This window comes from Monodon monoceros, unplaced genomic scaffold (assembly GCF_005190385.1).
Source record: "Monodon monoceros isolate NGI ecotype Baffin Bay Population unplaced genomic scaffold, NGI_Narwhal_1 Super_Scaffold_19, whole genome shotgun sequence".
In the NCBI taxonomy this organism is placed as follows: Eukaryota; Metazoa; Chordata; class Mammalia; order Artiodactyla; family Monodontidae; genus Monodon; species Monodon monoceros.
Genome location: NW_021703775.1, coordinates 1,588,687 through 1,615,468, shown reverse-complemented (window position 1 = coordinate 1,615,468; position 26,782 = coordinate 1,588,687). Strand labels below are relative to the sequence as shown.

The following is a 26,782-nucleotide window of genomic DNA, read 5'->3' as shown; positions in this document are numbered from 1 at the left end:
AAATGTTACAGAAATTACAGCAGTCCTATCGAAGGCAGGACTTCTGGCTCCCGTCCAATGAAATGTTACAGGCAGTGTCATTTCAGCACCGGATAGTGGCAACATTAAAGCACAAATAACAGCCTTCTATTAGTGATGGAATCAGTTAAAAAAACAAGTAACAATGTTTGCTCCAGGTAAGAGTTAAAATTGATAGCTTGGTGACTGCATATAACCATCAGCTGAGGGCAAGAGAGTGAACGAACACATTTAGTCTGATGAATTTTCTCCATCCTCCTTTCTCCTTGATCATTTAATGAAAACACCGAGATCAAAAAAAATTGCTCTCCATTTCTACCTTCTTATTCTAGACTTGATAACAGGCTCACACAAGGCTAAGCACATTGTCCAAACACGTCCCAGGGGGAAAAAATATATACAAACTTTAATGAATGAATGTCTTTTTTCTTTTTTAAAGCTCTTAAGACCCAACTGTTACTCCAGACACTTGGAAGTTTTCTACACACACTCAAGGGAGAGGTCCCCGTGCCCGAGGCCAAGACAGAGATGGAGCCCAGACAGAGCATGAGCAGGACCCAGGACCTTGCTCTGGAAACCGATTCAAGTAAGAGTGTCCACGACCTAATACCATTCTTCCCTCCCAGCCACTTCGCCTGGACTCAGTTCTGGAAGCTTCCCGATGTATTGGCAGTATGGGGACAAAAGCAAACAAATGACTGAATGGGACGAATCACAGGCTCCCCATCCCTAACGTCCCATGGTGCTTCCATGTGGTCCTGGGTTCCAGGCCCAACAAATGGCATTCCTACTTTGGAATCCTCTGAGATGGTCAGCAGGTGCTAGAAACCATCTGACGGCCTGCTGGAGCCAAAAGAGGGCAGGCGTGGCCTCAAACTGTGTGCCACGAGTTTGCAGGAACTGAGAAATCCGCAGGGCTTGGGAAAGGAAGGTTTCAACACCCCTAGATCCTTCCTTCTACCAACATTCAGACTGTCTGGGAATTTTATTGGCGGGGGGACCAATGACACTGACGTGGACATGTGTCTGCATCGTCACAGGTTGCAGAAATCAAACTGACAGAGGGCCTTAGAGGAAAGGCTTTCGCACAGGATCTGGGGTCGGGCTTCGGGAAGACTCCTGAAAAAAATCAATTAACTTTGTGTCTCCACACAACTAGGGCACCTACCAGGCACCGGTGGGGGACCATGGACACCTAAAGGGGGCGGGAGGAACCCCCAGCGACTGGCTTGCGGGATCTCAGTTCCCAGGCCACAGGCTGGGCCCAAGCTCCTGTGGTGGGAGCTCCGAGTCCAAACCATTGGACTAACACAGAACCTCAGACCCCAGGGAACATCAATCGGAGTGAGGCCTGCCAGAGGATCTCATCTCAGCACCAAGACCCAGCTCTATCCAATTGCCTGCAAACTCCAGTGCTGGACACCTCAGGCCAAACAACCACTAAGACAGGAACACAGCCCCACCCATTAAAAAAATATGTCACAGACGAAGGAGCAAGGTAAAAACCTACAAGACCAATAAATGAAGACAAAATAGGCAACCGACCTGAAAAAGAATTCAGAGCAATGATAGGAAAGACGATCCAAAATCTCAGAAACACAATGCACAAAATACAAGAAACATTTAACAAGGACCTAGAAGAACTAAAGAGCAAACAAACAGTGATGAACAACACAATCACTGAAATTAAAAATACTCTAGGGCTTCCCTGGTGGCGCAGTGGTCGAGAGTCTGCCTGCCAATGCAGGGGATGGGGGTTCACACCCCGATCTGGGAGGATCCCACATGCCACGGAGCAGCTGGGCCCGTGAGCCATGGCCACTGAGCCTATGCATCTGGAGCCTGTGCTCCACAGCGGGAGGGGCCACAACAGCGAGAGGCCCGCGTACCGGAAAAAAAAAAAAATACTCTAGAAGAAGTCAACAGCAGAATAACTGAGGCAGAAGAACGGATAAGTGAGCTGGAAGATAAAATAGTGGAAATAACTACCGTAGAGCAGAATAAAGACAAAAGAATGAAAAGAATTGAGGACAGTCTCAGAGACCTCTAGGACAATATTAAACGCACCAACATCCGAATTACAGGGGTCCCAGAAGAAGAGAAAAGGAAAGGGTCTGAGAAAATATCTGAAGAGATTATAGTTGAAAACTTCCCTAACATGGGAAAGGAAATAGCCAATCAAGTCCAGGAAGCGCAGAGAGTCCATACAGGATAAACCCAAAGAGAAACACGCCAAGACACATAGTAATCAAACTATCAACAGTTAAACACAAAGAACAGTTATTAAAAGCAGCAAAGGGAAAAGCAACAAATAACACGCAAGGGAATCTCCATAAGGTTAACAGCTGATCTTTCAACAAACTCTGCAAGCCAGAAGGGAGTGGCAGGACATAATTCAAGTGATGAAAGGGAAAAACCTACAACCAAGATTACTCTACCCAGCAAGGATGCCATTCAGATTTGCAGGAGAAACTAAAACCTTTAAAGACAAGGAAAAGTTAAGAGACTTCAGCACCACCAAACCAGCTTTACAACAAATGCTAAAGGAACTTCTCTACACAGGAAACAAAAAAGAAGTAAAAGACCTACAAAAACAAAACCAAAACAATTAAGAAAATGGGAATAGGAACATACATATCAATAATTACCTTTAATGTAAATGGATTAAATGCTCCAACCAAAAGACACAGACTGGCTAAACGGATACAAAAATAAGACCCCTATATATGCTGTTTACAAGAGACCCACTTCAGACCTAGGGACACATACAGATGGAAGTGAGGGGATGGAAAATGATATTCCATGCAAATGGAAATCAAAAGAAAGCTGGAGTAACAATACTCATATCAGACAAAACAGACTTTAAAATAAAGACTATTACAAGAGACAAAGAAGGACACTACATAATGATCAAGGGATCAATCCAAGAAGATATAACAATTGTAAATATTTATGCACCCAACACAGGAGCACCTCAATACATAAGGCAAATGTTAACAGCCATAAAAGGGGAAATCAACACTAACACAATCATAGTAGGGGACTTTAACACCCCACTTTCACCAATGGAGAGATCATCCAAATAGAAAATAAATAAGGAAAAACAAGCTTCAATTAATTGATATTTATAGGACATTCCATCCAAAAACAACAGAATACACTTTCTTCTCAAGTGCTCATGAAACATTCCCCAGGACAAACCATATCTTGGGTCACAAATCAAGCCTTGGTAAATTTAAGAAAACTGAAATCGTATCAAGTATCTTTTCTGACCACAATGCTATGAGACTAGATATCTATTACAGGAAAAAGAACTGTAAACAATACAAACACATGGAGGTTAAACATTATGCTACTAAATAACCAAGCAATCACTGAGGAGGAAATCAAAAAAATACCTAGAGACAAATGACAATGAAAACATGATGATGCAAAACCTATGGGATGCAGCAAAAGCAGTTCTAAGAGGGAAGTTCATAGCAAACAATCCTACCGCAAGAAATAAGAAAAATCTCAAATAAACCACCTAACCTTACACCTAAAGCAATTAAGAGAAAGAAAAACAAAAAAAACCCAAAAAAATTAGCAGAAGGAAAGAAATCATAAAGATCAGATCAGAAATAAATGAAAAAGAAATGAGGGAAACAATAGCAAAGATCAATAAAAACTAAAAGCTGGTTCTCTGAGAAGATAAACAAAATTGATAAACTATTAGCCAGACTCATCAAGAAAAAAAGGGAGAAGACTCAAATCAATAGAATTAGGAATGAAAAAGGAGAAGTAACAACCGACACTGCAGAAATACAAAGGATCATGAGAGATTACTACAAGCAACTATATGCCAATAAAATGGACAACCTGGAAGAAATGGACAAATTCTTAGAAAAGCACAACCTCCTGAGACAGAACCAGGAAGAAATACAAAATATAAACAGACCAATCACAGCACTGAAACAGAAACTGTGATTAAAAATCTGCCAACAAACAAAAGTCCAGGACCAGATGGCTTCACAGGCAAATTCTATCAAACATTTAGAGAAGAGCTAACGCCTATCCTTCTCAAACTCTTCCAAAATATAGCAGAGGGAGGAACACTTCCAAACTCATTCTACGAGGCCACCATCACCCTGATACCAAAACCAGACAAAGATGTCAGAAAGAAAACTACAGGCCAATATCACTGATGAACATAGATGCAAAAATCCTCAACAAAACACTAGCAAACAGAATCTAACAGCACATTAAAAGGATCATACACCATGATCAAGTGGGGTTTATCCCAGGAATGCAAGGATTCTTTAATATACGCAAATCAATGTGTTACACCATATTAACAAATTGAAGGATAAAAACCATATGATCATCTCAACAGATGCAGAAAAAGCTTAACAAAATTCAACACTCATTTATGATAAAAACTCTCCAGAAAGTGGGCATAGAGGGAACTTACCTCAACATAATAAAGGCCATATATGACAAACCCACAGCCAACATCATCCTCAATGGTGAAAAACAAACCATTTCCTCTAAGATCAGGAACAATGCCAGGCTGTCCACTCTCACCACTCTTAATCAACATAGTTTTGGAAGTTTTAGCCATAGCAATCAGAGAAGAAAAGGAAATAAAAGGAATACAAATCGGAAAAGTAAAACTGTCACTGTTTGCAGATGACATCATACTATACACAGAGAATCCTAAAGATGCTACCAGAAAAGTACTAGAGCTAATCAATGAATTTGGTAAAGTAGCAGGAAACAAAATTAATGCACAGAAATCTCTTGCATTCCTATACACTAATGATGAAAAATCTGAAAGAGAAATGAAGGAAACACTCTCATTTACCACTGCAACAAAAAGAATAAAATATCTAGGAATAAACCTATCTAAGGAGAAAAAAGATCTGTATGCAGAAAACTATAAGTCGCTGATGAAAGAAATGAAAGATGATACAAACAGATAGAGAGATATACCATGTTCTTGGATTGGAAGAACCAACTGTGAAAATGACTCTACTACCCAAAGCAGTCTACAGATTCAATGCAATCCCTATCAAACTACCACTGGCATTTTTCACAGAACTAGAACAAAAAATTTCACAATTTGTATGGAAACACAAAAGACCCCGAATAGCCAAAGCAATCCTGAGAAAGAAAAATGGAGCTGGAGGAATCAGGCTCCCAGAATTCAGACTATACTACAAAGCTACAGTAATCAAGACAGTATGGTACTGGCACAGAAACAGAAATACAGATCAGTGGAACAGGACAGAAAGGCCAGAGATAAACTCATGCACATATGGTCACCTTATCTTTGATAAAGGAGGCAAGAGTATATAACGGAGAAAAGACAGCCACTTCAACAAATGGTGCTGGGAAAACTGGACAGCTACATGCAAAAGAATGAAATTAGAACACTTCCTAACACCATACACAAAAATAAACTCAAAATGGATTAGAGACCTAAATGTAAGGCCATACACTATAAAACTCTTAGAGGAAAACATAGGCAGAACACTCTATGACATAAATAACAGCAAGATCTTTTTTGATCCACCTCCTCGAGTAATGTAAATAAAAACAACAATAAATAAATGGGACCTAATGAAACTTAAAAGCTTTTGCACAGGGGCTTCCCTGATGGCGCAGTGATTGAGAGTCCACCTGCCGATGCAGGGGACATGGGTTCGTGCCCCGGTCCGGGAAGATCCCACATGCTGCGGAGCGGCTAGGCCCGTGAGCCATGGCTGCTGAGCCTGCGTGTCCGGAGCCTGTGCTCTGCAACGGGAGAGGCCACGACAGTGAGAGGCCCGTGTACTGCAAAAAAAAAAAAAAACAAAAACAAAAAACAACCCAATCCAAAAATGGGCAGAAGACCTAAATAGACATTTCTCCAAAGAAGATATACAGATTGCCAACAAACACATGGAAGGATGCCCAACATCACTAATCATTAGAGAAATGCAAATCAAAACTACAGTGAGGTTTCACCTCACACCTGTCAGAATGGCCATCAACAAAAAATCTACAAATAATAAATGCGGGAGAGAGTGTGGAAAAAAGGGAACCCTCCTGCACTGTTGATGAGAATGTAAATTGATACAGCCACTATAGAGAACAGTATGGAGGTTCCTTAGAAAACTAAAAATAGAACTACCATGTGACCCAGCAATCCCACTACTGGGCACATACCCTGAGAAAACCATCCAAGAGTCACATACCACAATGTTCACTGCAGCACTATTTACAATAGCCAAGACATGCAAGCAACCTAACTGTCCATCAACAGATGAATGGATAAAGAAGATGTGGCACATATATACGATGGAATATTATTCAGCCATAAAAAGAAACGAAATTGAGTTATTTGTAGTGAGGTGGATGGACCTAGAGTCTGTCATACAGAGTGAAGTAAGTCAGAAAGAGAAAAACAAATACCATACACTAACACATATATATGGAATCTAAAAAATAAAAATGGTTCTGATGAACCTAGGGGCAGGACAGGAATAAAGGACAGAGGCAAGGGGAAGGGTAAGCTGGGACGAAGTGAGAGAGTGGCATGGACATATATATACTACCAAATGTGAAATAGATAGCTAGTGGGAAGCAGCCGCATAGCACAGGGAGGTCAGCTCAGTGCTTTGCGACCACCTAGAAGGGTGGGATAGGGAGGGTGGCAGGGAGATGCAAGAGGGAGGAGATATGGGGATATGCGTATGCATGTAGCTAATTCACTGTTATACAGCAAAAACACAACATTGTAAAGTAATTATACTCCAATACAGATGTTAAAAAAAATCATTTAAATAATTTTTTTTTCCTGGAGAGAGCCCATAGCTTTCATCAGAAATACTTTTTAATGAGCAAAGGAAAAAAAGATTTAAAAACACTGCATCCGAATTTTAGAGTAAAAATTGACGTTCTCGTGGAAAAGTCCCTGTCTTGAAAGTGCCTTGTATCTTTGAAATTACAGAGTTAATTACTCAGCTGAGATGAACTGACATTAGATATTGACCTTCTAAGGTCAGTAAGATATAAGTATTTTCTTAGACAAAAGAAAAAGTACACATACCTTTTTTCCAAATCTCTGATTTTCTCTCTTAGTGGTTCAACAATCTAAAACGAAAATAACCAGTATCAGTTTTCAAGCAGAAACCCAGTCCTCTGCCACGTTCACCCACTCTGATGTTCCAGAGGGACAGGACGTGATGTGAAACAGATTTTAATTCCTTCTACGATTCACCTCCAACTTGAGGTTAAGTAAGACCCCGCGACTCACAATCCTAGAATCGAGATACTGAACTGCGTATTGGAATCTCTCGCTCCCGAGATGCCTAAGCCCTCAGGAAATTCACCTTTTTCCTTCCCGACCTCATGGGCAAAGTCAAAGGTGGTTCAGCCTCGTGAAAACAGGTGATCACCACCCCCACTTCCCTTCAGGTGAGAGAGAGGACCCCCGGGGGCTGCCCCCGGTGTGTCGCCTGCCATCAGCACAGCGCCTGCGTCGCAGGCCGTGTGTCCACTGCATTCGCGGGCCAGGGCCGGGGCTGCACAGCACGACCCGTATGTGCCTCCAAATCACAGTGAGCAGCTCCCAGCGCTCCCACAGCCCATATTACAACAGTCAGTCTGCACCGACACTGGACTAAAACACGAGCAATTATTTTAACCAGAAGGTGTGAAGCGGGCTAGAGTTGCCGGCTTTCAGTGAGGCAGGCCGCAGCCTCCCCGCCGCTCGTGCGCCCGCCCTGCTCTGTGTGTCCCCGGGTCCTCGCAAACGAGTCGGGCCGTGTTTCCTGTTGGCACCTGCTCAGGTGAGTGGAGGGCGGCCCCTGCCCCCATCCCTGGTGAAGGTCCTCACTGCCGTTCCTCTAAGGAAGCCTGGTAAGGCTCCCCTGAAAAGTCACATAAGAGCTTAAATCCTTCTTGCCTGGAGGGCAGAATTTAACACACTGCACCTTTACAAATGGACAAATGCTGACACAGAGGTGCGGCCACAGCCTAACAAAGTCCTTCTTAAATGAGGGAATGATTTCCTGCGAGATGGTTTCAGAATCACAGGTCAGCATCAAGCGGCCACGATAAAGATACCAGCGCAAGCAAAGGGACTGAAGTGGACAAATTAGCAGGAAAAGGAGGGGCAAAGTTTGGAAAAGAGACTAACCTCTTCAATCCTGCTTTCAATCTTGAGTTCACCATTTTCCTGGATGGACCTGTTGAGTAGAAAACTACAAAACTGAGACCAACGGAAAGACTTTGTGACTCCCAGGTGTATTTCTGAACAAATCACTGCAACACAGGCCAAAGGGTGCACGTCGCCCCCTCCTCCCCAAGAACCCGTCCCGGGCACCAACCCCCCAGGATGGCGGGGGAGGAGGGGGCTGGGGGTAGCCCCTCAGCGCCGTACCCCAGGCTCACCACCACCTTACGGGGCGCTTCTGTTAAACTAAGACCATCTCACTTTCACATTCCACCCAACACGGGATTGTAAATTAGAGGCAGGAAGCGTGTCTATAGGGAGTACAAGTTTCTCTGCTGGGCTTTCCTGGGATTTAATGCAAAATGGAGTTTTTCCAAGTGCAAAGACAGAGCTCCTTTAATGGGGCCTGAGCAGCCCTCCAGCCACACACAGGGGCCTCTGTCAGGAGACACACACCAGCCCCGGCGGGAGGAATTGGGTCAACACAGCCCCAGCCGCCCTGCAAACCCCACTGGACGTGAAGAGCCCGGTGGGGGGCAGAGCGACCCTCCCCGGCTGCCCGCAGCTGTGCTGACTTCCCAAACCTGCTGCCACCGCAGTGCGACTGCTGCTCTTTGACGGTCACACCAAGAAATACAAAGTGGAGGGGATTTTTCTTTAAATGTAAAACTGTACTCACGGCACCAAATTTGTTTTTTACAATGAATGCTTATGACTTTCGCTGATTTTTTTTTTTTTTTTTTTTTTTTTTTTTTTAAGAATACTGACACAAGGATTTGACTTTTACAAGTGTCCCTCATGCTCTGCTGAGCAACACAAATAATGCTCACTCAGGCCAGAAGGTCCCCGGGCCGTCCCTCCCCTGGGACGGACAGTGGGCTCAAGCATCCACTGGTCTGCTCCTGGGGGTGAGGGCAGCCTCGGTTTCCCTAAGAGGCTTTGGAAAGGTGCCCCTGAGTGCTTTGCTCAAGCCGCCCAGAAATGCCATTTACATTTCAGGAGACTGAAAGCTCAGGTCCACCCTCTTCTGTCTACAAGGCCAGGAAGGCCTGAGGCGGGCACCACCAAGGAGCCGCCATGGCTGCCTCGAGATTCACCGTCACATCTGAGCTGGACTTGGGTCAGCGTGATAACCAGCTGCGTCCTCCAGAACACCCCAGGAGAGAAGACGAGCTGGAAGTGTGAATACCAAGAAGCTCAGTTCCGCTTTTACATCGTCCTCAATCAGCCCATGACGTCATGGTGTATATGTAACAATGAAATGTATCCTTTCAACCCAAACATAACAGCCGAGTTATTAAAAACAATTACCTCATATTAACCAAGTTGCCCCAAATAGCTGTAAGAGAAAGAGAAAGGAGCAGTCAATATTTAAGTTCACAACATTCAAGGACTCCAACTAATACAATATTAATTTTTAACCAATATCTTAAAGTTGCCTATGAAAACTATAGCTCATGAAGACAATAAAATGCACACTTTCAAAATAATAAGTCCTGGGACTTCCCTGGCGGTCCAGCGGTTAGGACTCCGTGCTTCCACTGCAGGGGGTGCAGGTTCGATCCCTGGTCGGGGCACTAAGACCCTGCATGCTGCATGGTGCGGCCGAGAATACATACATACGTACCTACATAAATAAAATAATAAGTGCGACTAAACATAAGCGAAAAGATGACCCTATATACCCCTGACTCTGGCATAACCTTCTGGGGCCTGGAGTGCCACGGTGCACGTGCTTTGATACGCAGTACGTCCCCAGCCTTTGAGGAAGAGCCGGTCACGGGAATCAAAGACCTGCAAGAATCAAAGAGATCCCAGGGCTCAGTCCAACCCCTCCCCTCCAAGGTCGATGAGACCGAGACTCAGAGAAGTAGAGGATGGCCTGACCCTGTGGCCATCCTCTCTCTCAGCCCTCACCCAGCTCCCCTACATCACAGCCTCGCCTGCTGGGCCACCTCCCTGACGGCAGACAGCTGAGTAACCGCGTCTAAACCAGTCCGGCTGCCGCAGTGGATTTTACCAGGGGTGACTTTACAGACACACTAGACCACGACACGCACTTGAAGTTACTGACCAGAGGGTACCTCACAGAGAGACGCCCACAGAGAACGGTGTCGCTAAGGCTCTGTCCACATGCCGACACGGCCCCCACGTGACCACTCCCCCAGTGACCACTCCCCCAGTGATGCGCACCTCCCGAGGCCAGGAGCGCTCAGGTGCTGCCAGATGCTGGGGAAAGCAGGGAGCAAACACACACACACCCTGGAGTCCGGGGCTGGCAATCCTGTGAGCTTGGGAAGGCCCTGAGGTGAGGGGCGACACTAGGCATGTTCTCACTGCATCTGCCGATACCCAGCAGGGGGGCTAATAAACGTTCACTGCAGAGTTCTCAGTGTCCAAAATCACGCTCCTTGCAAGAGATCCCCATTGTGAACAAGGGGCATGATGAAACCATAAAAGCACAGCCCTCTTCGAATACAAGAAGAAACTATGATCGAAAAGATAAGCAATAAATAAGTAGAAAGTGGCAAGTAAGCAAGAAATGGGAGAAATTAAAATGAAGCTGTACTATATGCATTAATCATTATAAAACAAAGAATGTTTATGCCTTTGGACCATGTGATCCTACTTTTGAGGATTATCCTCAGGAAATAAGTATACACACAAAAAAGCGGCCTTCCCAAGTCACAGCCTTATTTATAATTAAGAAAAAGAGTAAACCAAAATACATTACAATTGGGGAACTATTATATAAATTATGATATAGCCATTCACGTGATGAAATCATAAAGTCATTAAATATGACTAACAATTATCAAAAAAGATAAGCGATAACAGGTGTTGGTGAGGGTGCGGAGAAAAGGGAACCCTGGTTCACTCACTGTTGGTGGGAATGTAAACTGGTGTAGCCGCTACGGAAAATGGTGCAGAGGTTCCTCAAAAAATTAAAAACAGAACTACCACCCGATCCAGCAATTCCACTCCAGGCTATTTATCCAAAGGCAATGAGAACACTAATTCCGAAGGGTACATGTACCTCTATGTTCACTGCGGCACTATTCACAACAGCCAGGATACACACGTCAGGTGAGTGTCCACTGACGGATGAATGGGTAAAGAAGATATGGTGTATATACACAATGGAATATGATTCAGCCACAAAAAGATGGAGCTCCTGCCATGTGCGGCAACATTGCTGGATCCTCAAGGCATTACACCAAGTGAAATGTCAGAGAAAGACAAATACCGTAGGATCTCACTTACATGTAGAATCTAAAAACAAACAACAAAAACCCAAGCTCACAGGTACAGAGAACAGATCAGCGGTTGCCAGACGTGGGAGGTGGGAGGTGAGGGATGGGTGGTGTGAAATGGGGTTAAAATAAGTCCTGGGGATGTCGTGTACAGCATGTGACTGTAGTTAACAACACTGTCCTAAGTATTGGAAGGAAGCTGCTAAGACAGTGAGTCTTCCAGGATCTCATCACACATGCACACAAATCTGTAACTGTGGGGCTTCCCTGGTGGCGCAGTGGTTGAGAGTCCACCTGCCGATGCAGGGGACACGGGTTTGTGCCCCGGTCCAGGAAGATCCCACATGCCGCAAAGCGGCTGCGCCCGTGAGCCATGGCCGCTAAGCCTGCGCGTCCGGAGCCTGTGCTCCGCAACGGGAGAGGCCACAACAGTGAGAGGCCCACGTACCGCAAAAAAAAAAAAAAAAAATCTGTAACTGTGTGGTGACGGATGTTAAGTAAACTTATGGTGATCATTTCCCAACACACACGCACATTGAATCATCACATGTACACCTGAAACTAATAAAACGTTATATATCAATTACATCTCAATAAAAATATGGCAACGAAACCATGCTGCAACCTGATAATGCAGGTGTGACGGCCCCAGACAAGAAAATATATCTGCTACTAAAAATTACACAGGAAAAAAAAAGACTGTCTGAAGACGCCAAAATACTGAGTTCAGGTGCTGACGTGACTATTTTTTCCTTGTATCTATGTGCTTACCTTGCTTTGTAAAAAGGAGGGAAAAGGTTCTTGAGCCCCTGCTAAGCTGCATGACCCTGTCCCCGGTCTCTATCTGGGTCACTGCTCACCTGGGATGCCAGGTGCCCGTGAACCAGGAGGTGCAGACCCTGAGACACTTGTCCTCACTGTGGACCTGAAATGAGTACCTTGTCTCATTCTGGCTTTAGGATTAGCTCCTCATCAAAACAGCCCAGAAGCGTCCCCCTCTCTCTGTGCCAGGGAACTAACTGCGCCTGAGATGACCCGGGCCCTAAGGTGCCTTCCGAGTGGTGACAGCCTTTTGACCGTCTTCCCAAATCATCCCGCGGTTATTAGTTTATTCCGTTTTCTCCTTCTCAACCTCTTCCTGAATCTCTTTAAAATGTCTATTTTGGAGACATTTCTCGGTCCTCCTGCGGTCACCTAGACCACCTGAGAGCAGGTAAGGCTGCCCTCCCTCCCGGGAAGTAGACACACGGTCTCCCGAGTCATCCCCCCGGCCCCAGCAGGGCTCTGCTTCATCGTCTCCCTCGGGAAGCGCGGGCGGCCCGGGATCTGCCGGGGAAGACGCGCACCTCAGGAGCTTCGCTGCCCTTTACAGACGGATAATGCGGACCGTGGGCGGGAAATGCCCCTTCGCGGCACCCGGACACGCGCCCTCCTCCCCAGCTGCTCTTCCCCGCCCACCCCAGGGCTTCGTGACCCACCCCCCCCAACCATCGGACCCCCTTGCAGCCCCTGCTCCCACAGGACTCCGCACCTCCTCACCCCTTCAGCTGCCTTTACAGGGGTCTCCGGGCACCTCGCCGGGGCACTCCATTCTCGGGACAGCGCCCCGCCCCTGCAGGGTATGCTGTGGCCCCGTGTGTGGCCATGGTGACCACGGCACACCTCTTTTTAACTGGCGGCTTAGGGTGGGTCTCCCTGCAAGAGCAGGAGTGTCCTTATTCACACCCAAAACACCAAGCACGGGCAGGCCAGGCACCGAAACCAGCCAAACGGAGGTCAGGGAATGCTCTTCCTTTCTCACAAACATCACTTGCTTAGTCCTTTTTATCTTCAGAAGCAGAGCCACCTTCTGGGCTCAGCAGGAGATGGATGCCCTGGGAGGAGAAGGGCAACAGAGGTCCCTGGGGAGGGAAGACGAGGCTGCAGGTCAGGGTGGGCCTCAGGGGCTGTGTTCCTGACAAGCTCCCCCGAGGATTCTGCCCATGAACTGAATGCGGGCACCACTGCTTCCCCTTAGGTAGCTGGGCCCTGGTTAGCAGGTGACCAGCACCACTCAGTGTGGTGAAGGCAGCAGGGTTTCAGCACCAGAGGAAGCAGGGGTGTGAGGGGCAGACGGGCAGGGGAGAAGCAAGCTGAAAGCAGAGGACAGGGTGTCAGGATGGGCCGGGAGGTCAGGGCGAGTGTGACACGGGTTTGTCACAGGCTAAGAGCTGCGGGGCGGCTGCGGGAGGGATAACGGCTGGGACAAACGCACTCTCGCCTCCCTCTCCATCCCACAGTGACGGGGAGGGGAGTCTCATGGGGGGCAGGAACAGACCCTGAACAGATCCGGCCTGGGTCTCAGGACAAGGACAAGGTGGCGCAGGGACTTGGTGGCGCTGGAATGACCCCAGGGCCCTTGCAGGGGCCTTCTGGGCTCACCGTTTCCAAGCCCAAGGTCACGCTGTCACTCCCACGTCACAGCTGAAGACCAGAGCCAAGGGGAGCACCTGTGACTTGTCAGGTCACCCCACAGCCGTGTGACAGGGCCATGCGGGGGCCTCCTTCCCAGGCCTGCATAGCCCGTCTAGGGCCCGGGCTCATCCCCACTCCCACGGAGACAGGTGCCTTGTTTTCCCCAAACTGGCTGCTAAGCTCATTCCCCCCAGACACCCGTGGGACACATGATCAAACCCAAACTGAGCACGGAGACCTCGTGAAATCCTCAAGGCCACGCAGCCCACTGACCGAGAAAGATGCTCCACCTGCGCAGGTAAGAAACGCTTCATCCAGAGGCGGATTCACAATGGAAACCCGTACCGCCCAGGCTCCTGGGCTCATCCGAACCACGCACCGTCTGTGGAGAAAGTTCCAGGACGCTGCAGTGCGGGCGCCTTTCCCCGGCCGCCCCTGCTCCTCTCGGGTCCCGAGACAGGGCTCAGCAGAGGCCAGGCCCAGCCCGTCTGCTGCGCTCCACAGCGTCAGCGAGATGTTCAGAGAGCGAGACCCTCCCTCGTGCCACAGGTGACACATCCCATCAGAGGAGGGGTCCTGGCCCTCCCCGCAGTCTGGGCAGCCGGTCAGAACCAGCGTGCACGTGGGCCTCAGTTGCTGAAACACTGGATCCTGCAGCCCAGGGCCAGCCGGCAGGACCGCGACCACCTGAGGGCAGACAGGTCACCCACGGGGGCTCCAACAACCACGCCGGCCAAGCTGTCCTCACGGGCAGACTTGCCAGCCGAGTCTCCGGGAAGGGGACCCTCCAGCCCCGCCGTGAGTCCCAACCGTCAGGCTAGACGCCACCAGAGAACAGACTCTGCTTTTCAAATTCCCACCCCACAGACCCATGAGGGTGGTGAAACAGCCGCTGCTCTGTGCCAGCAAGTCCTGAAGGGGTCGGTCACGCAGCAAAACAACCAGAACCAGAGCACAGGCAGGTGCTTTAATCTCCCATCGACCCAGGATCCGGGCAAAGTTCCTCCCGCCTGGGCAGAAAGGGTGGCTGAGGCCCCAGGGGCCCCCATCCCTACCACGCAGGCTGCCTGCCTTGTGTGATCACGGCATCAAACGCGCCCAGGAAAGAGGAGCCCTGCTCACCTCCCACGAACCCTCACAACTCCGGCCCCCAAGGAACAGATATAGACCCTGCGGTGGCTCAACCGAAGGCCTTCAAAGCAGACAAGGACACGCATCCTAAACCGATCAGAGGGTTCAAATCACAAGATACTATTCTGTTTAAAGTTCTCCAGATAAGGCAGGGGGCTGTCAGAGGAGGGAGCTTCCCCGCCTCCAGGTCTCCCTAAAACCATCAGGTGGCTAAGGGTCAGGCAGCATCACACACGAAGGGCAGCAGCCACGGAATGGGGAGCCCTCCTGCCCCCCGACCCGAGGGGAGCTGGCCTGTAACCCTGCCCCACGGCCCCCCGGCCCGAGGAGAGCTGGCCCGGAACCCTGCCCCACCGGCCGGACCTGCGTTCATGCCAGCGTTACACAGAATGGAAGCTGCTCACATGAGGCAGTCTGGGGAGCCCCGGCAGGCTGGCGACTGGCGTCCTTCCCAGGCCACGCGCAGAGGCCCTGCGCCAGCCCTGCTTCCCTCCCGAGACACCTCCTCCAAGACGGCCTCCAGGACGAGCCCCAGCACAAGCCCTCCAGCTCCCCACCCCGCAGCCTCCAGAGTCCCCGGTGGCGGGTCCCAAAATTCGGCACAGAACCCCTTTAAGTGACTCACACCTCCCCAGAGACTTTCCTAAGAAAGCTGCCCCAACATTTCCATGGGAAAAATTTTTGCCCCAAAGTGGTTAAAAACGCAAGAAACTGTGGGCATTGTAGATAACATCGGTCCCTTTAGAAAGTCTTTACATGTAAAAATGTCACTTATTAACTGAGGAGAGAGACTTAGTAGAATCCATTTCTGCTTGTTCACACTAGACACACGTTTAAAACTTCATGCAGGTGTATTTACACATAAGACAATCTGAGAAACACGAGGAAGGCCTTTCTAGGCTCTGGTATCACTGCAATTTCCACAGCCCGCAGGGAGAAAGTCTGAAATAAGTCCCCTAAGGTCTGCAGGGGAGCCGAAGTGTTAGGTCCGTCCAGATAGGGCAGCACCACACTTGCAAAGTGCAGGATGATCCATGAGATCCCCAAGCCAGTCAGGCAGTAGAGACCCCAAACTCAACTGTCATCTCGAGGACTCCCGCTGTTGGAGGAGCCTGGAGAGGGGACAGCCCCCGGCCCCCTCGACGTAGACAGGGCAGAGGCTCATTCGGGCCAGAGCTACACAGCGTTTCCCCGGAAGCCCGTCGTAAATGCAGATTCTCAGGCCCCGGCAGGGCTCCCCAATCAGAAACTCAGGGGGTGGGGAGCCACCGGGGTTTAACAAGTGCTCCAGCCGATCTCCCCGCAAGCTGAGAGCCCACCTCTGTTCCCCTCCCTGCTCAAGGCCTCCGAAGGCTCCGTCTTCTAAGACAACCGTTAAACAACTTCTTTACAAAACAGCAACAGACTCTCAGACATACAAAATAAACTTAGTTACCAAAGGGGGAAGGGGGGAGGGATAAATTAGGAGTTTGGGATGAACATATACACACTACTGTATACAAAATCGGTAACCAACAAGGACCTACCACATAGCACAGGGGACTATATTCGATACCTTGTAATAACCTACAATGGAAAAGAATCTTTAAAGGATATATGTATACGTATAACTGAATCACTTTGCTGTACACCTGAAACTAACACAATACTGTAAATCAACTGTACACCAATATAAAATAAAAATTAAACTAAACTAAAAACCAAACCGATGTCACAAGAGCCCGGCCACCTCTCCCTCTGTGATGGGCACAGCTCTGGGCGCCCCTCCCTGCAGGTGGCCGGCAGACCCTCGCGCTCCTGCCCCAGAGAGTCCCTCGAGCCCACGGCCCCAGTCCGGCCCCCTCGTCAGGCTCCGGCCAGTGCAGGACCCGCGCAGCTGCGCTTCCGTGTCCGCCCTCCCACGTGGCACTCCCGCCTTCTCTCCAGGTGACTCGTCCCCGTCCTGCCCCTGCTCCGGATTCCAAGTCTCCACATCACTCCCATCGCCCACTCCGGTGATCGCGCCCTACGCGTATTACACGTACTGTATTATGTTCATTCCACATGGACAAAGGCAGGAAACGGAAGACGATGAAGGGAGACGTGTATGCACACAGGGAAGTTCCAGCGTGCGGGGTTCTGCGGGGTGCCCCCCTCAAAGCCAGCCCCACGGGACACCCCGCCCGCCCCCCGCCCCCCAGGGCTCCGTCTCCACAGCAGGGCTCCCCCCGCCCCACCAGGCTCACACCTGCCAGCCCACGCCCGGCAGGCAGGAGCCCAGGGAGGGTGCAGAGCTGCGAGCGACACCCGCCACAGGCCCGGGGGGCAACACAGGCGGCGCTTGGCCCCGAGTCTGAACATCTGGGGCAGGTGGATCACATCCTGGCTCCTCAACTGCACGGCTCTCCTCCAACAGCAGCTCCTCTCGCTGAAGGGTTCCCACCCGGGCAGATCTCCAGCCCTGCCTCCTGGCCCCGAGGGCCCCCAGTCCCTGCACCTGTCACCTCCGCCCTGGGCTCCGGGGTCCAACCCCGTGCACCTCTCCACCCGCTGACCCCCGGGCCTCCAGGGCGCCGCGCCCCTCACAGCCCAGGCCTCACCTCCCTCCAAACACCTGGACCACGGTCTTAAGAACCACATGGGGAAACGGAAAAATCGTCCTAAGAGGTTTCCACCCCCAGAACACAGCTGACCCCAGGGTGCAGGGTTTCCACACCACCAACCAGCGCTCCGGCCCCCTGGACGCCAACGAGCTGCCCTGAGCGCAGACCCCGCAGGTGAGGGCTCAGGCCCACAGGACGGCACACTTCACCACCACCAGGCCCGGGGCCACCTGTGCTTCTCACAACCAACTGGCTGCAAGTCAGGGCTCCACGACCCCCTCCTCGGGTTTGATAATTTGCTAGAAAGACTCACAGGACTCAGACAGTCTCCTTAGGACAGCCAGTTTATCAGGAAGGACGCAGCTCAGGAACCAGACGAATGGATACTCTCGGAGGGACCAGAGCCTCCACAGCCTCTCCGGGCAGCACCCTCCCAGCTCCTCACCCACCGAGGAGCACGCCACACCTCACTGTTGACGACTTTTTACAAAGCTTCCGGAGGTCGCGGGGTGAGGCTGACAGTGACCTGCCCCGTTCCAGGCCAATCTAGGGCCCACCCTGAGTCACCCCCGAGCAAAAACTCAGGGTGATCAAAAGGGGCATCTTAGGAACAATAGAAGACACCCCTATGGCTCAGGAAACCCCAAGGGTTTTAGGAGCTCTGCACCAGGAACAGGGACCAAGACCACAGGTATCTTCCTCGGAACCACTCGAGGCATGAGAAAACAGCTGCAGCTTACCTCACAAAGGACAATTAACACCCCCGATGTGTTAAGAGCTCTTAAAAATGAGGGGAAAGATGACCACAAACTCAACAGAAAAACGGGCAAAAGCTGAACAGTCCTCGGAAAAAGATACATTAGCATCCTTTAACCCTTGGAAAGATGCTTGACGTCACTCCTAGGAAGAGGATGCACACTGAAGCAGGAGACACCACTTCTGCCTGGTGAGCTGTCCACAAGCTCTGACAGGGGTGTTCCGGGGCATGGCTCGGGGGACCACACGCACAAGCTTACTCGCTGCAGCAGTGTTTCCAAGAGCAGAGTGTCTGAAACAAGGAAAACGCCTTGCTCAGGAGCCTGGCCACGGAGAATACAGGGCACACACACAGGAGAGATACACAGAGCAAAGGTGAGCTCCGCACGCCGATACCAGAGCCTTCCAGGGAATACTGTGCAGGAAAGGAAAAGAGGGCGAACCGTCCATGTGATTCGCTACCTTCTGGTAACGATGAGTAGCAGGTGTGTATATACACACAGCCTAATGCCTGGATTTGCAGAAAGAAACCAACGATGCATAAAATGGACTAATGACAGTGGGAAAAGGGTGGAGGCCAGGGATTGCAGCAAGACACGTCTGCACACAGCTTTTTATTCAGTTTGACTTCTGAACCATGGAAATGGCTTACACACTTTAACAATCAGAAAGAAAAGAGAAATCCTAAAATAAACGGAGCACAAACAGAAAAATAAACCTGACTTGTATCAGGCATAGAAAAACATGTTTCATGGAGCTTTTCAACACAATAACTGTACACCCTGAGTGAGATAGATTCTAAGCACAAAAAGAACTACAGAGAAATTCTGAATTTTCTTAAGCTTGTCGTTGGTACTGGTAACGAGGCAATGATTCTGAAACCGGTATGGCTGGTAGTACAGAGCAAATGAGTTTTTCCTGATGTCAGAAACAAGATTTTCATAGTGGGAGGGAGGAAATAGCAATATGGGAAGTGGGCAGGGGAGGAAGAACCCCGTTATGATTTAAACTGGGGGCATCGGCATAAACTCACAACTGGAAAAAATTCGCCCCTGTCCTGGCTCTGTCCACTGCGAAAGCTGGAAGCAAGGACACCTCGGTGAGTGCTCAGACCCTGAGTTCTAATCCATACTCTCCACCGAGAGGAAGCAGGGCTCCTTGTAGAAATGGCTGATTCCAGGTTTGGGGCACAGAAAACACAAGATGAGCCTGGAGCATCTGGAGATCAAGGAAGTGCTCAAAGATAGAGAACCTCTAGTCCATAGTGACTTTAAAAAAAAAAAAAAAGAGGGGCATAAATTGATGGTGGTCCTCAAAATAAGTTCACATCCTAATTCCGAGAACCTGGGAATCTGACCTTACCTGGAAAAAGGGTCTTAGCAGGTGTAATCAAGGATCTTGAGACCAAAAGACCACCTTAGATTATCCAGCTGAGCCCTCAAACCCGTGACCAGTGATCTTATAAGGGACGGAGGGACCTGACAGACAGCAGGGAAGGGGCCACGGGACCAGCACCGGGAACGAAGCACCCGCAGCCTGAAGGCGCCTTCAGGGGACCACGGCGGCCCTGCCGACACCTCGACTTCTGACTCCGGCCCCCAGAATCGTGGCAGAATCAATTTCCCTTGTTTTAAAGCCGTCTAGTTCCTAGCAATTTATTACAGCAGCCCCCAGAAAGCTAACAGAGAGAGAGACAGGGAAGGAGGGAAGGAGGGAGGGAGGGAGGGAGGGAGGAGGCCTCGGTCCCTCTGTCCCTCTGTCCAGAAGAACGCCAGTTAATAAACAGAGGAGGATTTACAGAATTAGGAAGTTGCCGCTTTTGTGATCCCCAATATAAAACTGATCCAGGCGAGGACTGGCAATGGATGCTGAGCGCGCTGGCTTGCAAGTCTCCGAGATCCCCTGGCTGGGTCCTGGGAACACGGATCCTGGCAATCAAGTGGCAGGCAGCCAGCCCCTCCCGGCATCAAACTCAGCACTGATAGTGGACAAGCCTGATGTGATGCAAATCGACCAGCGTTATCATAAAAATATTTACCTGAATTTAATCCTGAGGAAACAATCAGGTAAGTCCAGAAGGTTGGATGTTTCTAAAGGACAACCAGCCTGTGCTTTTAAAAGGTAAATGTCATGAAAAAACAAGAGTTAGAGGCATAACAGCGATGTGTAAACCCTGACGGGATCCTAGATTAAAAAAAAAAAAAAAAGCAGAAAAGGCTATAAGGACATTTATGGTACCACGGGGGCGGGCGGAGGGAATTCAAATACGGACTGTATATCAGATACTATTTATTGTTAATTTTTAGACTATGATAATGGTGATCAGATTACATAGAAAATGCAGATCTTAGGAGACACGTGTTGAAGTATTTAAACATGAAGTATTACTATGTCTACAACTCTCAAATATTTCAACAAAGAAATATATGTAAAAAATGAAAAGAATGAGCAAATGTGGGGGAAAAAAGAACTGGCATATGTAGGCCGAGGGTTATTTAGGTGCTTGAATTGTTTTTTCAATACAATAGAAATCAGGTGTGGAAATTCTTACAGTAGATGTCGAGGGTCAAAACAATTTCCAGGTTGCCCCTCCCGGCCACCAAGAAGGTGGGGGGAGATTCTGGGCTCCTATTTCTGGGCCTGGGGGGACCCTGGGAACTTGCGGTAACAAGCATAGTGACCCCTGGGCTCAGGGGAATCTGGAAGCACCACTTACACAAGTTCACCTGTTTTCCCCTTTTTTTTCCCCCTTTCCCCCCAGGAGTCCACTGGCATCACCAGCACCTGTCTGCTTAGTGACTTAAGGATCGCCAATTATGCAGGGCTAATCAGACCAAGGGGAAAACTACTCTCACAAAAGTCCCAGCTCAGAGAAGCTTGATGTCTGTTATCACACGTGCAGAGCTGACACATGTAAAACATGCTTGCATGTGGTTTTCAGGGGTGATTTAGCATCTTTTTGGTGGAATAACAGGGACAGGATAGGAAAGCACCACAAATACGGTGTCCTCCCAACAAAACCCAGAACACACCCAAACCTAAGTGAGCACTGTTACTGTCACAACTCGCGTTTTCCAGAGCTGAAGGAGTGCCTCTGAAATGGCAGAAAGCAAGCTTCACCTTTGTTCTGCTGTTTCGGGTATAAACCAAGGTGCACAGGGGGATGGGGACAAGCGCTTTCGGGAGGGGAAGAAGAATGAAGAGGGCAGAGGAACCAAGAGACGGGGAGCGGGGGCGGGTCGCGTGGAGGAGGCTGGAGAAGGGCCCTGCCCGCTGCACCCTGCCGGCTCCAGCCCCGCCCGGTCCGTCTCTGCAGAGGGGAGGGCAGAGGGTCTGCGGCACGGGGCCCCGTCAGCCGGGGGACGATCAGGGTACGACTCAGCCCCACAGCCCTGCCCCGGGTCCCTGGGATGCCCGGGAGAGCCGGCACCGCCGCCCGGAGGATGCTGAATGCTCCACCAACCAGTGAGGCAGCTGAGGGTCCATGGGGCAGCCGGGGGCCCCCCACCCGCCCAGGATCGATCGTGCAAACAGAGCAGACGGCCCAGCGTCCCGGGAAAGCCTCCAAGGAGAAAGGAAGCCACCGGGGGAAGAGACTCTCCAGGGGAAGAAAAGTGAGCAAACGACCACCGTGCAGAGGAGACCCTGACACAAAGACCACACTCTTTGGTTTTTTAAATTCGGGGAGAAAGAGAACACTCCTAAATAAAAAATAGTAGCAAACATAAATGTTCTCAATCACTAAAAGAGTTAGACGACAAAGTTTCCAAAAAGTAGGACCAAAGTCTAAAATGACAGAAGAGACGAAAGGAAGAGGAGCAGACCAGGCCACCGCACCCCCGCAGGGTACCGCTCCAAAGGACAGTTCGGAAGGTTCCCAGAACCGCAGAGCGAGGCTCCTGGGCAGCCAGGCTTGGAAGCACCCGGCACATGCGCACACATCACCAGACGGGTGCGCATCCCTGGGCGGGTGGGCACGCAGGTGCCCCTGACCCCGCTGCGGCACGGAGGCCTCACTCTGGGAGGGGGCTCCACATGCCGAACACAGCGGTCCTGAAGGAGGCCAGTTATCAACCGCACGTCCACAAATGCACACTCGGGGCACACCCGAGTACGGAGGGGCCGAGCCGAGGTGTGCCGTGGAGGATGGCGCCAGGGGCAGGAAAAGGGCAGGGCCTGGGATCTCCCGGGAGAAACCAAGTCACAGAGAGACAGGAGCTGGCTTGAGCCTCGGCACCAGGACCCGGAAGGGATGGAGCCTCACCACCCACCTGTCAATTAAACGTGAAGACAGAGAAGACACGGCCAACACCTGCCAATGCTCCTCCCGTGACCTCCAGCTGAAATGAGGCAGTGGCCGTCGGGGGACAGGATCTCCAGGCCAACGGGGCTGAGGCCAGGGGCACGAGGTCCGAAGGCCCCTCCTCAGGGAGCTTGGGAGGCTGCTCAGCGTCTTGGGGGAGAAAGACATGAGCGACAAAGCTTGCAGTCCAACAAGTATAGGGCCTGGAGAGTGGAGTCATTAGCTCCGGGAGAAAGAAAAGGTGAGTTCATAGGGCTCAAGTGAACAACATTTAGTCATGCGCGTAAACACTAAGTGCTGAGCTACTTAAAATCACACCGCATCTGCGTGGGTTGGTGGGGGAAAGGAGAATAAACAGTCTTCTAAAGAAGAAAGCCACTAGGTGGTATCTAGAATTCTACGGCACAAGGACAAACACCAAAATCATCGGCTCAAAGAAGTGAAGTGCTTGCCTCCGGGTAGAGGAAAACAGTGCCTGGGGACACCAACAAACCCGGCGAAGCCTATTTGACTTTTAAACTCTAGCCTGTCAAAAACACTAAAGGTAATTCCAGCTGAGTCTCTGCCTAGGGATCTACCCAGCAGGTTGGCATGACTTTCAGACCTCTGAGCTCTTCCGAGGAGCTAACAGCACTGATCTAAGTGCTACAAGGGCTGAAATCCCCGTTACCGAGAAGAAAACACATGCATGGAGAAGAACCTCAGTGCAGTGCAAGCTGACCCATGCTCAGCCCCTGGGCCTGGACTGAAGAATTATGTGCTAGCAAGGAGGCTGGCCCCGCATGGGCACAAGAGCATTTCCAGAAGGCGCTGTGTGTCATCTGGGAGCAGGGGCGTTTTCTCAAACAAAAGGGTAAGATTATTAACAAGGAGAGCAGAGACTAGACGTCACGGGCATCATGCCTCACGGACACCTTCAATGTCCTCGGACGCTGTCAGTCGGGAGCCACAATGTCATGCTTTTCCCTGCGAAGTGCCTGGGACTTAACCAACCCTGCTTGTTACCAGCACTGCCTCCACCCTAGTCTAAAACCTCACAGCTAAATTCACCCGCGTCGGGAGCTGGCACGAGGCCTCCGCCAGGCCTGCCTGCTCCAACCCGCCTGCCAGGGCAGCCTCATAGCTGCTTCGTGTCCATACTCCAGCCACACCGCAGTTCTCCACATTCTGAGGACACGCCCTGCTCTTGGCTGCCACAGGACCTCTGCACATGCTGCTCCTTGGGAACCCACCCCCACCCTCCGCCTGCCTAGTCACTCCTACACACACTTCACTTACCAGCACAAGCCCCTATGCATTCCCTCCCTTCCTTCCTACCTGTTTGTAATTTAACCCTCATTTGGGTGAGCATCTAATTCGTGGCCAACTCAACTCACCTGCTTAGGCCACAGGTTCTAAAGTGGGGTCCCCAGACCACACCAACAGCATCTGAGGTGAAGCTATTAAAAATGCAAATGGCTGGGCCACACCCCAGACCTACTGAATCAGAAACTTGAGGGGGGAGGCGGCAACCTGTGTTCTGAAAACCCTCCAGGTGATTCTGACACACAGAGGAGTTTGAGAAACACTGCCCAGGTGTTTTGCACTCCTTGGGGTCCCCTGGGACTAAGCAGAGACAAGCAGCAATAAGGGCTGGACAAAGGTAAGGGCTCAGGAGGATTTCCTGGTCTACAGAACTGTGAATGACATCCCACAACCCCCTACCTTCAGAAGACCCAAAATCCACAGGGAGCTTGCTGCACACCTGGGTTCTAGCCCCAGCTCCCCGGCAAGCCGGGCTCTGGTCTTGGTCTCCATAGGTTATCATCTGTGTGGTCATCAGTAAACCTGCCTGATTTCTCTTAGCCTTAACAGACTCACCTCTAGAATGGGAATAACGATAGTACCTAGTTCCTAGGATTGCTGACATAGTCACAGGAGACAATGAAACAGGCTCACGCACCTGTGCGGAAGCTCGCAGCCAATTTAGATATAATTATTGTCCTAACAACAGTTAGACAGCTTCAAGCGGTCTTTCTCCTGGGTTCTCGGCTGTCTCACTCAAGACTGACACACGCTTCAGACTAGCTCTTCCTCCTTCGAAGACTACTCCCAACTAACTGCCCCCAGCTGGGCTGCAGCAGACAGGCGGGGTCTCAATCACCCGCATCTTCCTGGAGCTCAACTGAAATCACTTTGCCGAGCCTCCCTCACCTCGGGAGTCAGATCTTGGTAACGCAACCGGTGAGCAGGTGTTTCGTTTCAGCGTGTTATCACTCTCGTGGCTAGAATTCAAACGAGCTCACCTGGTCCAATTTTGGTACTTGGGGAAGTATTAATAACAGCAATGAAAATACATTCCCATCGAATTTTTTTTTTTTAAAGGGACAGCTTCTGCCTCTAAGAAACCACAGGGTCTACCCTCTGCCTGAAAAGTGCCCCTCCTGCCCTAGGTCCGGCAGCCGCGGTGAGCGATGACGGGAGAACCACACAAGCTGAAGCGGCGCCGGGATCCCCAGCGCTGCGCCTCCGTGCTGGGCCGACCGGCACCCGCACCCTCCTTTCCTGGGCGAAGAGACCCCTGGGCATCCGAACACCTAGGCGCCAGGACCCCGGGCGCGGACACCTGGGCGGAGGCACCCCCGGGCGTCCAGAAACCTGGGCGCCAAGACCCTGGGCGCGGGGACCCCCCGGGCGTCGGACCCCTGGGCTCGGCCGCGGGCCGGCGGGGTCCGGCGACACTGGGCTCCCCTGCAGCCAAACGCGGAGTAATTTTCCTAAGAGCAGGCAGCCGGCGCGGGGGCTCTGCCAGGCGACAGCATTCGCACCCCCTAGTCCAGCCCGGCGACGCGGCACGCTCAGGAACCGCTGCCCGCAGCCCCGCGTGCGGAGGGGGAAGCCGGGCCGAGGGTCCGCGCCTCCTGTCCGGCCGGCGGCCGCGCGCGCAGAGCGGAAGGGAGAGAGGGAGAGAGCAGGCCGCGGGCGGGAAGGAACAGCCGGCGCACTCACAGGCCACGTAGGCGAGCAGCGCGATGCCCAGCAGCAGCTTCATCCTCCTGCGGCTGACGGCGGACGCGAGGCGCAGGAGCGCCTGGCTCAGCATCCCGGGCCGCGCGGTGCGGCCGCTGGGCTACTTGAGCGGCTGAGGCGGGGGCGGCCCGAAGGCCCCGCCCCGCGCCCGCTTCCTGCCGGCGGGGCCCGCGCGCATGCGCCACGCCCGCCACGCCCCCGCCCCGCAGGCGCAGTGCGGCGGCCCCGGCGGGCGGCGAGTGCGCGTGCGCGGTCCCAAGAGCTACTCGTGGGCCGCCGTGGGCGGTGTGCTTCAGACCCCTATCCGAGCGCTCGGGGCGGACTCGGGGATGGGCAGGTGTTTGGAGTTCTTTACCGCTTCCATCTGAAAGCTGACTGTTCTCTCGGCTTCTGTAGCTGGAATAGTGGCAGCGACAACGATTAGTCCCCTAAACACCGATGAAGTCCAGACCCCGTGCCTTTTCCCTTCTGATCGGCTGGAACATCTTTCTTTTAAAAATAAGGAGTTTACATGCAGCCCAATATCAAAAAACAAACAACCCAATCCAAAAATGGGCAGAACACCTAAACAGACATTTCTCCAAAGAAGACGTGCAGATGGCCAACAAACACATGGAAGGATGCTCAACATCACTAATCATTAGAGAAATGCAAATCAAAACTACAGTGAGGTGTCACCTCACACCGGTCAGAATGGCCATCAACAAAAATCTACAACCAATAAACGCTGGAGAGGGTGTGGAGGAAAGGGAACCCTCTTGCACTGTCGGTGGGAGTGTAAACTGATACAGCCACTATGGAGAGCAGTATGGGGGTTCCTTAAAGAACTAAAAGTAGAGCTACCATACCACCCAGCAATCCCACTACTGGGCATATACCCTGAGAAAACCATAATTCAAAAAGAGTCATGTACCACAATGTTCATTGCAGCGCTATTTACAATAGCCAGGGCATGGACGCGACCTAAGTGTCCATCGACAGATGAATGGATAAAGAAGATGTGGCCTGTATAAACAGTGGAATATTACTCAGCCATAAAAAGAAACGAAATTGAGTTATTTGTAGTGAGGTGGGT

The 26,782-nt window shown here is 50.9% G+C and overlaps 1 protein-coding gene across 3 annotated transcripts in view; it reads right to left on the bottom strand.

Moving 5' to 3' along the window:
• The window catches only part of UXS1 (UDP-glucuronate decarboxylase 1), a 75,424-nt gene extending 49,535 nt beyond the window's left edge, over window positions 1-25,889 (bottom strand). The window contains exons 1-4 of one of the 3 annotated variants that reach the window (XM_029231872.1): window positions 25,687-25,889; window positions 9,530-9,557; window positions 8,183-8,231; window positions 7,091-7,134 (exon numbers count right to left, since the gene is read on the bottom strand). In XM_029231872.1, coding sequence (XP_029087705.1) covers window positions 7,091-7,134; window positions 8,183-8,231; window positions 9,530-9,557; window positions 25,687-25,780 — 215 coding nt within the window. In that variant the 5' untranslated portion in view covers window positions 25,781-25,889. Of the gene's footprint in view, window positions 1-7,090; window positions 7,135-8,182; window positions 8,247-9,529; window positions 9,558-25,686 lie in introns of those variants that run through there. The other 2 variants (XM_029231871.1, XM_029231874.1) reach the window with 2 other exon arrangements.
• Window positions 25,890-26,782: the final 893 nt, after the last annotated feature.